Below are 14,440 nucleotides of genomic sequence, written 5' to 3' on the forward strand. Positions count from 1 at the left end.
TGGAATAATCAATATTCTATGGAGGATTGAGAATCAGAGGAAACTGTGGGAACACATTTTGCCTAGGACAGCGTAGGACAAGGCAGACCAGTTGAGATACCTGTAGACCAGTCAGGGCCCTATATATTGGCCACTATCCTGTCCCTTCATGTGTTTGGGCTACTGCTGACACAGATGTGAGAAGAATGGAATTTTCCACAGTGCATATACAGGTTCGGGAGGATGCTTCCTTGCAATATAAGATATCAAAGGAAGGTGAGGATGTGCTATCATTGATGACATGATACGTACAGGAGTGGTTGAGGAGGTTTCCTCTAATGTAAGCAATAGCCCCATCCTCCCTACCTTAAAACGGGGTGAAGGAACAGAGGATAAGATTTACTGATTCGTGATTGATTAAAGAGAAGTCAACAAAATAGTGATTCTTCAATATCCTAGCGTCTCTGATATTACGACCTTCTTGACATTAATCCCACCTACAGCCACTGTATTTTCTATTATGGACCTCAAAAATGCCTTTTCCTCAATTCCTATGCATGAAAACAGCAGAGATCCATTTGGATTTTCATTACGGGCCGCTCATTTTGATTTTGTAGGGCTACCCAAGGCTATACAGAGAGTCCTAGCATTTACAGTTAGGCACTTAAACAACAGTTGGATGAACTTCTTTTGCCAACAGGAATTATACTTGTGCAATATGTTGATGACATTTTGCTAGCCGCAGACACATTGAGCAATGTAAATAGGCCACTCTCTCCCTATTGCATCATCTTGCTGCTAAGGGACATAAGGTCCCTAAGAATAAGTTGCAATATTGTCAATGTGAGGTCACTTATTTGGGTCACCTCTTGTCTAAGGAAGGCAGACTAAAGACAGGATTCAACCTATCCTAAGAATTTCTATTCTAAGTACTCAAAAAGAAGTCAGGGTATTACTTCCTACTGCAGACAGTGGATCCCGAACTTCTCACTTATCATCAAACCTATTTTGTCCCTTGTTACTAAAGACACTGCCTCTCTTCTACCATGGACATCTGAATGTCATGAAGCATATCGGCAGGTCTGTGCATTTCTTTGTTCTGCTCCAGTGTTAGGCACTCCATACTATGCTAAGCATTTCATACTATATGTACACGAGAGAGAAGGATGTGCGTTGTCAGTTTTGACACAACCGTATGGTAGTGAACATCCTCCATGTGCTTATTTCTAAGCTGTATTAAATCCAGTGGCCAGAGGACTTCGAGGTTGTCTTAGGGCAGTTGCTGCCACCGCCATCTCTATATGTCAATCTGAAGGGATAGTGTTGAGTAACAAGCTTATGGTTATGGTACCACATTCCGTAGATGCAGTCCTTAATCAGACTAAGACACAACACCTGACTAATGCTAGACTTACAGGATACAAACGTATGCTCTTGGCTCCTCATATCACACTCAAGAGATGTTTGACATTGAACCCAGCTACATTGTTACCTTTGCCAGCTAAACAAACTGAAGATTTTCTTGACTGTATTTTCCTCAAAGAATAACACAAACTAAGAGAAGAATAGATCTTAAGTATACACTGTTGTCAGATCCTGAGGGAGAATTATGGGTGGATGGTTCCTGCTTGAAACTACCTGATGGCACCACCTCTGCATCCTATGCTATAACCACGTTACAAACTGTGGTGGAAACAGTCTGAATTCCTCAGATATCTGCCTAAGCAGCCAAACTCATTGCGCTTTTAAGGGCTTGCGAACTCAGTTAGGAATTATAAGTAAATATTTATATGAATAGTCAGTATACATTTGGTGTGGCACACAATTTTGGCAAGCTTTGGAAGGAACAGGGATTCCTAACCTTCCATGGTTCTAAAATACAGCATGGTGAATTGGTAAATAGTCTTCCTATTGCCTTGACATTGCCAAACAGTATAGCCATTATCATATGTAGTGCCCACAAGAAAATTACAGACAAGGTGGGACAAGGAAATGCTTTTGCTCACAAAGTTACATGAGATACTGCAAGTGCACTCCTGAGTAAAGTATATGTACTACAATCCCAAGCTGAAAGATGGGAAACCATGTATACAGAGATTAAGGAAATACAGCAGTCAGCCACTGAACAAGAAAGGATAGAATGGCAAAATGAAGGAGAGTTAGATGATGCGAGATGTTGGAGGTCAAACGATATGAAGTTGCCCTACGCTTATTTATTACCTTTTGTGACTAGGGCTCATGGACCTGCTCAAGTTAGTGCCAAAAACACCATCTTCCAACTAGAACAGGTTTGGGATAATCAGCACATTCGGAAAACAGCTGAACATTTGGTTAACCATTGCATGATTTGTCTACAGCACAATCCTCGGAAGGGAGTATCAACCCCTACTGGTGGATTTTCTCCACCTCAGGTTCCCTTTGAAGCACTTCGAATTGATTATATTTAGTTAGAGTGCTGCAATATTTTGGAATATGTGTTGCGGTTTGTTCCTTTAGTAAGTGGGTAGAAGGTTATTCCACTAAATACAACAGCTAAAGTCTGTTAAAGGAGTTCTTCCCCCGTTTTGGAATTTGTAGAGTCCTAAGGAGTGACAACGGCCCCCACTTCACTGGCCAGATAATAGAGTACGTAATGAAGGGTTTAGGGGTAAAACAGAAATGGCATGCTGCTAATTATCCTCAGGGAGCAGGTCTCAAAGAAAGATACAATGCCACATTAAAATTGAAACTACCAAAGATAGAAGCAACAACGGGCCTTAATTGACTCAGATGCTTTGACTCAGCATTGTTATCTGTTTTTGCCATCCCACATAGCAAGATTGGACTTTATCCCTTCAAGATAGTCTTTGGTAGGCCTATGTATGTATGGGGACCCCCAAGGCCCAATGTAATCAAAGAAATACAGTACCCTGTTTTGTGTAATTACCTAAGAAACTTGACTGAAAAATTGTCTCTGATTCATCAGCAGGTGTATGAAGCTATTCCAGACAAGTCAGTGGGTCCGGCTCATGGTCTCCGACCGGGAGAGTTTGTCTTAGTAAAAATCATTCAATGTTCAAAGAATTTGGAGCAGATCCTGCTTGCAACTCGAACTGCTGTCCGTGTCACCAACAGACAACATTGGATAAATGCAGTACACTGCAAGTGAATCCCAGCAACTGTTCTCCAGCCAGAAGGCAAAAACAATCTGAAAGACATCTTACAGACTCAGAAAAGTGGTACTGCCCTGAACTAAGACACTTTATTTCCTGATCAAACGATGCTTTCAGCAACAAGGTACAATTTATGACCAAGGAAGGGAAGGAGCAGATAGACATACCGGAGGACTGGTTTCAATTAGAGAAACGGTTCGGCTGGGACACAGTACGATCACCGAAGCGGCTGAACTAGGTTCTGAGGGGATTGTGATACTTGTTCAGTGGTGCCTGGATCTCTCTCCGACCTGTGGTTGTATCGATACCAAGAAGGAGAAATGCAGAAATTGGGATCAAAGTTGAGAAGTAATAACAAGACGCTGTGAATTGTGACTCTGATCATGTTGTTGATAATATTGGCAGCAGTTTTTTGGACAATGGAGAAAGTGATTCTGGCTCGAAACCTATTGCCCGCTACTAGTCCTGTCCCGGAACATTATTACTTCACTCTTCCCTACAATAAACAGAAACATCCAATGTTCTACCTCAATAACACTTTCATCCAAATGTTACATCATACTCATCATGCTACAAACACTACCAACTGCTGGATATTTGGAATGATGCCAGCTCATCAGAAGAAGGGAGGAACACCTTTCATTCCCTTGCCATTTTCACATAATGGCTACTGTAGAGCCTGGTTTGCACTTTTGTGGGCCTTTGCAACTAGTAATATCACTCAAGCTGATGTAGGAAGACTCAATGCCCAGCTAAACCAGGTGTGTTACCCGATGACGAAGGGGATCCACAAGCAAAAGGAACTGTATGGGAAATGGAGGAGTATTGCAGAGGGAATTCCTCCACAAGGAATGTATGACATTACAATGCATACATTTACAACGCATGCCTTTACAGCGCAGTTTTTACATCGCAACATCCTTTACAATGCACTCCATTACATCGCATGACACTACATTGCATTTTTAGAAACTACCTTTACAACGCATTCCATTACATTGCATTATACCTTTACAATGCGTACCATTACAACGCATACCATTACATTGCCTTTAAGGTAAGTATTGGATAGTATAGGAATAAAAATTCCTATTCTAACTCCAGGGGGTGCAACAGTAGGGTAAGAGTTGATAGTGTAGTGGTAAAAATTACTATTTCAACTCCAGGGGATGCAACAGTAGGGTAAGTTTTGGAAAGTGTAGGTGTACTATGCGTTGTAATGGTATGCATTGTAATGGTATGCGTTGTAATGCCTGCATTGTAGTGACATGCGATGTAGTGTCATGCGATGTAGTGTCATGTGTTGTAATGCCTGCGTTGTAGTGACATGCATTGTAAAGGATGTTGCGATGTAATGACTGCATTGTAAGTGTAGTGCGATGTAATGGTTGCGTTGTAAAGGATGTTTCCCCTCCACAAGATATGTTTTTCACAACACTCGAACAGCCAAGTGTAATGAGCCTCCTGTTATCGCTGTAACCAGAGCCCGAGCAGAACATTGTGTGAGCAGAATTGGCAGTATTCCTATGGGAAAAAGTGACTGTACTACAGTATTGAATATCACTGGAACGAACAATAGCAGTTTTTTATCTCCCCATAACACTTACTTCATTTGTGGAAACAAAAGTTATTATCATCTACCAGTCAGTTGGTCCAGCATCTGTTATGTGTCCTTTTTGCCTACCGCTGTGACCTTAGCACCTGCCTCTTATCACAAAGATCAGAAACTGTTTAATGACATTTCTTTGAATAGATTTAAAAGGACTTGAAATAATGATGAGGTAGATCAGACTGATACGGCATTACAGCATTATGTTGATTTTAATTTGGGACTTTTTTTTGTTAGTGCTGCCCTAAATAGTAGAAAGATTAGATGCCTGACCGGAGTGGTAGAAGCAGTGACTAATCAGACAGCAATGGCTCTAGGAAATATTACAGAAGAGCTCCAAATTACAAGGATTGTAACTCTTCAAAACAGTATGGTGCTTGGTGTAGTACTCGCTGATCAGGGTGCAGCATGTCGCATCATCAGTAGTAGCTGTTGCGTGTTCATGCCTGACCAAGCCCCTTCTGTCTATGACTCCATTTTCTAATTACATAAAATAGCTACAGAAATACATCAAGACCAAGGAACATGGTCCTGGTTACCGGGACTTATTTCCACTTGGGGTTGGAAATTATTAATGGGAACAGTATTGATGGGAGCCATCTTTCTCACTTGCTGCTGCCTCATTCAATGTGCTCCTACAATATGTACAGCTTGCATAACCACATGTAATCATATTAAACCTCCCCGATTAACGTTATTGAATTGAATCGAGAAATGACGATGCACACTGAAATTTACGAACTTATGAATATCAACATTCAAGATCAATATATGTACTTTTTAAGAATGGATTCAGCATAGCTGAAAAAGAAGGACTGTTAAAATCTAAAATCTGATTTTCTCCATTTTTAATTAAGCTATGCCTCATCCATTTCTCACCTTTGCCCTGCTTTCAGCCTGGCTCTATCCTTGACATCGCATCTGTATAAACATGAGTAAAGAATCTAGATTGGGGCATTGGAGGCTGTGTACACATGAAGAGTCAGCGTAATAGAACAGTTTGCGTCTGCTCGAGGGTTTTCAGACAATGATTAATCCTCAAGTTAAGTTTACTCAGATAGCATATCTTGTTGTTCAGCCTCAGGACGTAGCAAGTGCACAAGACACCAAGGCTATCAATTCTTGCTGTTACCTCATTTGTATGTTCTTCCTAAAGGTCTATTTACTTCTGGACATCCCTTGTTTGTGGTCTTTAAAATAAAAACCCATGTAACCATCGTTCGGCGCGCTCTCTCCTTGAGTATCTCTGTGGTGCTTGTTGGATGGAGCCCCATTCATGAATGTTAGATAAATGACCTATGTTTTGTACTTCGCTCCAGTGTCGATTCCTCCTTACTTGTTAAGAACCCGTGGACTAAAGGGTGACCCTGCACCGGTGGGTTATTAATAATACACTTCCACAAGTTGTGTACTCATAGGGATGTGTAGAGGCTTGCAGGTGGTGTATTCATGCAGTAATGTACAGAGGCTTGCAGATGGCACATTCATGTAGGGATATGTAGAGACATGCAGGTAGTTTACTCATTTAGGGATGTGTGGAGGCGTGCAGGTGGTGTATTCATGTAATGATGTGTAGAGGACTGCAGGTGGTATATTCATCATGTAGGGACATGTAGAAGCGTGCAATTGGTGTATTCATGCAAGGATGAGTAGAAACATGCAAGTGATGCTTTCATGTGGTAATGTGTAGAGGTGTGGCAAGGTAGTGTATTCATGTAGGGTTGTGTAGAAATGTGCAGGGGGTGTATTCATGTAGGCATGGAGGTGGTGTTCTCATATGGGGATATATGGAGCCATGCAGGCAGTGTACTCATATAAGGATGTATAAAGGCGTGAATGTGGTGTATTCATGTAGTGATCTAAAGAGACATGCAGGTGGTGTATTTATGTAGTGTTGTGTAGAGGGTGTACTCATGTAGGAAAGTGTACAGGTGTGCGCTTGAGTATATATGTAGGGATGAGTAGAGGTGCGCAGGTGGTGTATTCATGTAGGGATGAGTAGAGGTGTACAGATGGGTGATTCATGTAGGGTTGCGTAAAGGTGTGTTTTTGATGTATTCATATAGACGTATGTAGAGGTGTACAGGTGGTCTATTCATGTAGGGATGTGTAGAGTTGTGCATGCTGTGTACTCATAGAGATGTGTGGATATTTGCAGGTGGTGTATTCATGTAGTGATGTGTAAAGGTGCGCACTTGATGTATTCATGTAGAAATAGGTAGAGGTGTGCATGGGGTGTATTCATGTAGGGATGTGTAGAGTTGTGCAGGTTGTGTACTCACAGGGATGTGTGGAGACTTGCAGGTGGTATATTCATGTAGTGATGTGTCGGAACTTGCAGATGGTGTATTCATGGAGGGATGCGTGGAGGTGTGCAGGTTGCGTATTCATGGAGTGATGTGTAGAGGCTTGCATGGAATTAGTGTATTCATGCAAGAATGAGTAGAGGCATTCACGTGGTGTATTCATGTGGTAATGTGTAGATGTGTGCAGGTGGTATTTTCATGTAGGGTTGTGTAGAGATGTGCAGGGGGTATACTCATATAGCTGTGGATGTGGTGTACTCATTTAAGGATATATAGAGGCAAGCAGGTGGTATACTCCTGTAGGGATGTGTAAAGGTGTGAAGGTGTTGTGTTCATGTAATGGTGTGTAAAGGCTTACAGGTGGTGCATTTATGTAGTGTTGTGTAGAGGCTTGCAAATGATGTATTTATGTAGTGTTGTGTAGAGGCATGCTGGTGATGTACTCAAGAAAAAAAGTATACCGGCATGTACTGGGGTAATAATGTAGGCATGTCGAGAGGCATGTGGGTGGTATATTCATGTAGTGATGTGTAGCGGTGTGCAGGTGATACATTAATGTAGTGATGTGTAGAGGAATGCAGGTGCTGTACTTATGCAGGAATGTGTACAGGTGTGTGCTGGTGTATTCATCTAGGGGTCTGTAGAGGCGGGCAGGTGGTGTATTCATGTAGTGATGATGTATAGCAGTGTGCAGGTGGTGTATTCACATAGGAAAGCATAAAGGCATGCAGGTGGTGTACTCATGTAGGAATGTGAATAGGTGTGTGGGTGGTGTATTCATGTAGTGATGTGTAGAGGCGTGCAGGTGGTGTATTCATGTAGGGATTTGTAAAAGCGTGTGGGTGGTGTATTCATGTGGGAAAGCATACAGGCATGCAGGTGGTGTACTCATGTAGGGATGTGAATAGGTGTGCGGGTGGTGTATTCATGTAGTGATGTGTAGAGGCATGCAGGTGGTGTATGATGTAGGGATGTGTAGAGGCATGCAGGTGGTGTATTCATGTAGTGATGTGTAGAGGCATGCAGGTGATGTACTCATGCAGGAATGTCTACAGGTGTGTGCTGTGGTATTCATGTAGCGATGTGTAGAGGTGCGAAGGTGGTGTATTTATGTAGGGATGTGTAGAGGCATGCCGGTGGTGAATTCATGTAGGGATGTGTGGAAGCATGCAGGCGGGTCACTCATGTATGGCTGTGTAAAGGTGTGCAGGTGGTGTACTCATGTAGGAATGTGTAGAGGCTTGCAGGTTGTGTATTCATGCAGGGATGTGTACAGGCATGCAGGCGTATTCATGTGGGAATGTGTAGAGGCGTGCTCATGGTGTGCTCAGGTAGGGATGTGTAGAGACTTGCAGCTTGCTGTGAGCACACCTACAGAGACCCTCAGACTTCCTAAAACAGGGTTAGGAGTACAACCAGAGAGAGGGAGAGCAGTGACTACAGACAGACAAACAAGAATCAAAGATCCGTGGTAAGGAGAGAAAATGACACAGAGAGGGGGTCCTGGACCATGAGGCAATGGAAAATAGGATCCTACCTGTGTTGGTAAGAGAAGAAACCCATAAGTGTGGGTAGTGCGCCCCTCAGCCCCTGGGCCCATCCCAGCTGTTTCACTAATACTGGCTGCGCCAAAGATGGTGGCCGGGTGAAGGGTCAGCACAAAGCTCACACTTACTCTCTATGTTTGAGTCATTCTTGTTGCACGCATCAGAGGAGCAGAAACTCTGAACCAACTGGTAGGTGAAATTCTGGGTCCTCCACTGGTAGGCGGCGCTCTTGTGTTCCCCTTGTGTAGATGAACAGTTCTTGAAGATGTTATAAATCGATTCTTGGCCAACTTCAAGAAAATACAAAAAAAGGGAGTAATAAGAATCGGAAGCTGACAACACACACCATTAGTAGTCCATTACCCATCATTACGTCATCCCAGCAGACGGCTCATGGCATGTAGAGTGGCCCTTGGGGGCATGTGCTGAAAAGGAACCAATTTGGACAAAGTGTTGCCTCGCATAGTGACCTTTGAGTGAGCAGAGAATGTGGCTGACATTGTGCCCTGGCGCTTTCTCGGTTATAGAGTGTACCAGCTTGCGCCCACTGTTGTCCCTAAAGAACTGGACCAATGATTCTCTCACATCTTCCTCCTCCTTCACTCCTTCTCTTCTGCCTCCAATCCTTTTTGTCTACTCTCTCCTCCCTCACAGCTTGTCTTTCTCTCACCCGCACCTCTTGCCTGCCCTTCTCTATCTCACTCTCACTCCCGCAGAGGTACCTCAGCCTCCCTCTCACTGTACCACGTCTTATTGCTCTCTCTTTCTTCGATTCTCTCCTTCCTCTTCTGTCTCTCTCTGACTCACTCTCCTCCTTTGTCATCCCTCTCATTCTCTCTCTCCACCATCTTTCTTCCTGCTCTTTCTGTCTCTTTATCTCAGCCTCTTCTCTTGTCTCTCACTCCTTCTCTCTCTCTCTTTGTCTTCATCCTCCCCTTTTTTCTTGTCCCTTACCCTCTCTCCCCCTCTCTACCTCTCGCTCTCATAAGATTCCCCCCACTCCTCATTAGTCCTTGGTGTTTTTAGGTCAAGCATTCGAGACCTGTTCTAACTTCTCTTTTGTGCTTAAAGCCATCTTCCTGCTTTTGATTTGTTTGTGTTAGTGTCCTTTAAAAATAATTGTTAGCTGTTGGTCAGTCCTGCCTTTTTGTCCCTCTATTTTCATCTCCGTACCTCCTAGGCAGCAGGGACTAAGTATGGTATCATTACGGTGTGAGTGTTGATATGTTGTTTGATGGACTATTTTTTTCTTACTTTCCTACGTAACTTTCTGCCTGTACTTGCTTGTTAATGCAGGATTTGCCCCTCCCATTTGTGTGTTTGGCGACTGTATTTTCTTTTATTACTTGTGTCCAGTACTCCAAAGGAATTGTAGTGTAGGCTGAAACATAATTCCCGACCCTCAAAGGCGGCCGCTCTAACCATTATTGTTCTTTTCACAATTTTTTAATGTTGATGGTCATTTGTCCTTTTTTTGGTAGGATAGTGGTTTGGTTTTGGGCTTTCTTATAGGGTGATTGGGCTTGTTTCACATTGGCAATGATAACAGTAATATTTCCTCAAAAGCACATCAGTTCCACCAATGCATGTGTGAGTGTCATTGTTTATGTTTGTCTGTTTGTGTGTGTATTGCTTTATGATGTCCCTGAATCCATCAGAGTGCAGGATTGTGTTGCGATAGGGACTTGGAGGAGTCTTGTACTCCACAGGAGCCCCATATGTTTTCCACTTATGCGGAGGGCACCTGCTGCATCCCCCAAAACCCGCTCTTTTTGCAGCTTCATCCGTTCCCCCCTCCCGTTGCTAGCCTCCTACTTGTTTTATTTCTATTTACTGCACTCTTGAAAGCAGTATCTATTTACCTGACATTCATTGAGTAAACACAATCTCCAGACTAATATTACCATCAGGGAGAGAAGCCCGACTTTGTCTTGACTGCACATGCCTCGCACCACAGCATTTTTTGAATACATTATGCTTCCTCGCCAGTGACCCCTGCTCCTCCTGCCACCACTGCTCGCCCAGGTCGTCTGCCATTGTTGCAGGTATCCTGCTCCTACACAGAACTGTGCACAGAGACTCAGGACCTCAGTGAATTGTGGTGTACCAAAAAACTCACCTTAGTACCTAGAAACCCTAACCAGCTAGCATCAGTGTCACATTAGCTCTTCGTCCTATAGCAAATGAACCAATGATCAGACAACCCAGAACATGCGACTTAGGTTACACTCAGGAATGGTGGGAAGCAAGAACACTCTTTTGTTATACTCTCATACCAGTACACAACAGGATTAAAAAGAAACACGGGAAAGGTTAAAATATTTATTTTAACGACATGCTCTAAGATGCAGTATCTTTGCTAACATAAGCAGACATATGATTAGAAATATTATGATCAGCATTGTTACAATTCCATAAAACACAAAAGGAGAAATCATATTACAATGATGGTGAAAACAGGTCTTATAGTGCCTAGTAAATCACCCTCCCTAGGTAGGTACTATGTTTTATAAAATATAGAAGGTCTCTTAGGCTTGTGTGGGGGACCCCCTACCTCCAGGATCAGCAGGAATGGATCATATCAGGATCTGCAAAAGCTCTCTGTCTCTCTGGAAAAACGGGATTCTTCCAAGTGCCTGAAATGATGCTTACAGTGCAATATTAAATGTGCCAGAATCATGTTGGCTGCAGTTGCATGTATGTTATGGCTAAAACGTGAGCCGATGAGCCCGAACAATAACTACCTTGTTATGATAACCATGGAGGCTTTAGCACTCAGTGTGCAGACTAGAGTCACGATGTAAGCCTCGGGATGCTGAAAACAAGCCATTCTCATGTGAAGCATTTCACACAGCCTAACTTACAACAACAGTTATATGCAGTGTGGTGTGCAAAAGCAGCAAAAAGGTAAAATGGCGTTTAAACTTCTAGTAAGCCTATGCTAACATAGCAATGTGCGCAACAAGGCCCAGCCCTCACTACACCATGTTTCCAAACACTCTACACCCCACTATTTGGCCAAAACAGCATTCGTCTGCAAGATTCACAAAGTGTGCCTGCTACCCTCATACATGTCTGGCAGCTTAGTTTGTGCAGCTTTTACTTCGCATTCCAAACCTTGCCACCTCTATTTGTTTTTTCAGGTCTTGCCTAGCGATGCAGCGCATGCTCTGACTGCCCCTGGCGAGATTTGTTGTTGTCGGTTTAGCTTGCGAATCGAGAGTGTAAGCTCCACCCATTTTTCTTATTGGTGTGCCTTCTAAATCCTTGCTTTCTTTTGGGAAGGAAGCATGTTTGGTTCCCACCCTGTCTTCGTTTGTCGTGCCTGCTGAGACAGGGCATGTGCATGCGCCCCCGGACAGAAGCTATGCCCGTGTATGCTGTACAAGCACATTGCGCTGCTTTGCATTGCGTTCTGCAGAGTTCCCTGGCCATCCAGTATAATTACAGTGTCCACGCGCATAGTGCGCTAGCACTTTCTATACTCCCCATGTTCAATTTTCTTTACTACTCTTAACTAAAAAAGAATCATGCTTGATTGATAATGCATCGGAGAATTGAGCAAACCCTGCAGAACTGAGTAGGGCCAACATATAAAAACGTTATTGTGGTTTGCACTATAATTTCAGTGAACACGGATGACAGTCACCATGCGGAGAAGTGGGAAGGACCGTTGCACTGCTGCTTCTGAAAGGCTGCTCTTGCCTCGAGCTCGGAGTGCACAGAGGACACGTGCTTTCACAGGGAACCTCAAAGAACACAGACAGCCCACAGCAGATGTCATGTGTCTTCATTTCTGCATGGCTTGCAATATGCAACAGCCTTCATATTCTCACAGAATACCAACAGCTCTGGCCCTCCCCTTCAATCCACTGGTAAGGGGGAGCAGCCAGGAGGGAGCAGCAGAGGAGCTGCTGCAAACTTCTCAGTTGCTCTTCTGCCTCCTGCACCCCCTCAGGAGGAGGCAACTCCCAGATGCCCGGCCCCACCCAAAGACACAGCATCCAGTAGGCACAGCACCAAAGAAGGCACTCACTGTGATGGCTTTCAGCCTCTCCCTGTGCAGCTCAGCCTCCGCCATCCTGCAAGAGCACTCACTGAGAGCAGCCTGCAAAAACACTGCTGTCACCCAGGGAGACCGAGCTGAAGCTCCGGGGTGGGGAGCGGGCTCTGCTCTGCTGCTGTAGGAGTGATCAAGCTGTGGGGGGAGGGGGCCTGCCCACTGGCCAGCTGTCCTGCTGCTAGCCGGAGCTGGCCGCCTCTGCACAGGCCATGTGTGCACAGGAGGCCTCAGCCAGCTCCTCCTCTGGGGGTGATGGGTGGTGAGGCGGACTCCCCACCGGAGGCTGTGGGAGTAGCCAGGAGCTGCAGGTACGAGCCAGAGGTGGGGTGGGGTGTGTAGCACAGCGGGGCCCGGAAATCACTAGGCCGCAGCAGCTCTGAAATAATGTACACAAGACACTCACTATTGTTCTCATGGCTGGAAGACACCGAGCGGTCTCTGGCCGTTTATTTATCCCCTCGGGTCAAGCCCGCCCCGAGGGGTGTGTGGATGCATGAAACGGCAACATTGTAATAGAGGGACCCGGTGGCTCTCAACATCCCTCCTTTCTTTCGGTTCCGGACCAGTTCGTGGAGACGTATATACAAAATCTTTCAGTCTCTGACTTGGCATAGGATTCGGCAGGAGACCATACTTCTGCCTTCGGGAACTGGAACTGGCCAGAGCACTGGACGGAACACTCTCGGATGACTCAGTTGCTGTGTTTTGATGAGTCGACCTGGCAGCGTCAACACCACCTTGGCTGACTTGCCGGGGTGTCTTTGGTGGTGTACTCCCCATGCTGGGTGAAGCAGGAGGGGAGAAGCTCGGAAGCGTGTCTTGGTAGTGGGATGTTTCTTGGCCCAGCTCCCTCTCAGCCGTCTTCTTGAAACTGGACACATTCCTCGTTACGGATTGTGGAACGCTCCATACTTCTTGCTCGCAAGTCATCCGGAACTCCCACCTGGGGTGTCAGTTTGGGGTGTCCGTCTTTGATCACTACCCAGTCTCCTACTCTTAGATGAGGTTCTTGTGCCCTTCGGGCTTTGCTGGCCTTCCGGTTTGTTGTCTCCCTCCTTGTTTGGACCACTTCATCGTCCCGCTCCACGGGCACCCACGTCGGGTCCGACGGAATACTGTCTTGTGGGGTCCACTTGAACAGTAGAGCCGGAGCACACTTGGTTGTGCTGTGAGGGGCTGTCGACATGCACCAAGCAATTGGTCAAGAGCTGTTTCAGCATCTTCTCCTACATCCACAGCGATGCGCAGCCCTCGGTTGAGTGTCCTCATCAGACGTTCCACTTCCACATTTACTTGTGGCCATAGTGGGGTAATCTTCCGATGGCGAATCGCCTTATTCTCAAGGTACTCCTGGAACTCTCGGCCCTGGAACGGGGGTCCGTTGTCAGACTTTACCTCTTCCGGAAGTCCCATCATTACAAAAGACTTGTCCAGGACCTTCTTCACCTGGGGATATGCTGTTGACGACACTACTTCGACAATGGGGAACTTTGAGAATGAGTCAACCATGACCAGCATGTGACATCCATCTGGAAAGCTCCCAAAGTCCAGGCTGATGTGTGTCCAGGGCGTCCTGCTCGGTTCTTCAGTGATCACGGGTGCAGGTGCTGGACCTTCATCATGGACTCCATCACTGGGAAACTGACCTTGTCCCGCAACCGGGCCTTTGTCTTCGCCATTCCTTGATGGCCAACGTGTGCCCGCGTGAGTATCCGTTCCTGCAACCTCTCCGGGACCACTATCAGGTGTCCTTGCACCACCACACTGAGTTCATGGCAGACTTG

At 45.2% G+C, this 14,440-nt stretch overlaps 1 protein-coding gene across 1 annotated transcript in view; it reads right to left on the reverse strand.

Annotated features, from left to right (window-relative positions):
• LOC144769726 (uncharacterized) overlaps nucleotides 1-14,165 on the reverse strand; it is a 98,779-nt gene extending 84,614 nt beyond the window's left edge. The window contains exons 1-2 of the mRNA XM_078653907.1: nucleotides 13,814-14,165; nucleotides 8,722-8,883 (exon numbers count right to left, since the gene is read on the reverse strand). Coding sequence (XP_078510033.1) covers nucleotides 8,722-8,883; nucleotides 13,814-14,165 — 514 coding nt within the window. The remainder of the gene's footprint in view (nucleotides 1-8,721; nucleotides 8,884-13,813) is intronic.
• Between the last annotated feature and the right edge of the window lie 275 nt (nucleotides 14,166-14,440).

Source organism: Lissotriton helveticus, chromosome 7 (assembly GCF_964261635.1).
Source record: "Lissotriton helveticus chromosome 7, aLisHel1.1, whole genome shotgun sequence".
In the NCBI taxonomy this organism is placed as follows: Eukaryota; Metazoa; Chordata; class Amphibia; order Caudata; family Salamandridae; genus Lissotriton; species Lissotriton helveticus.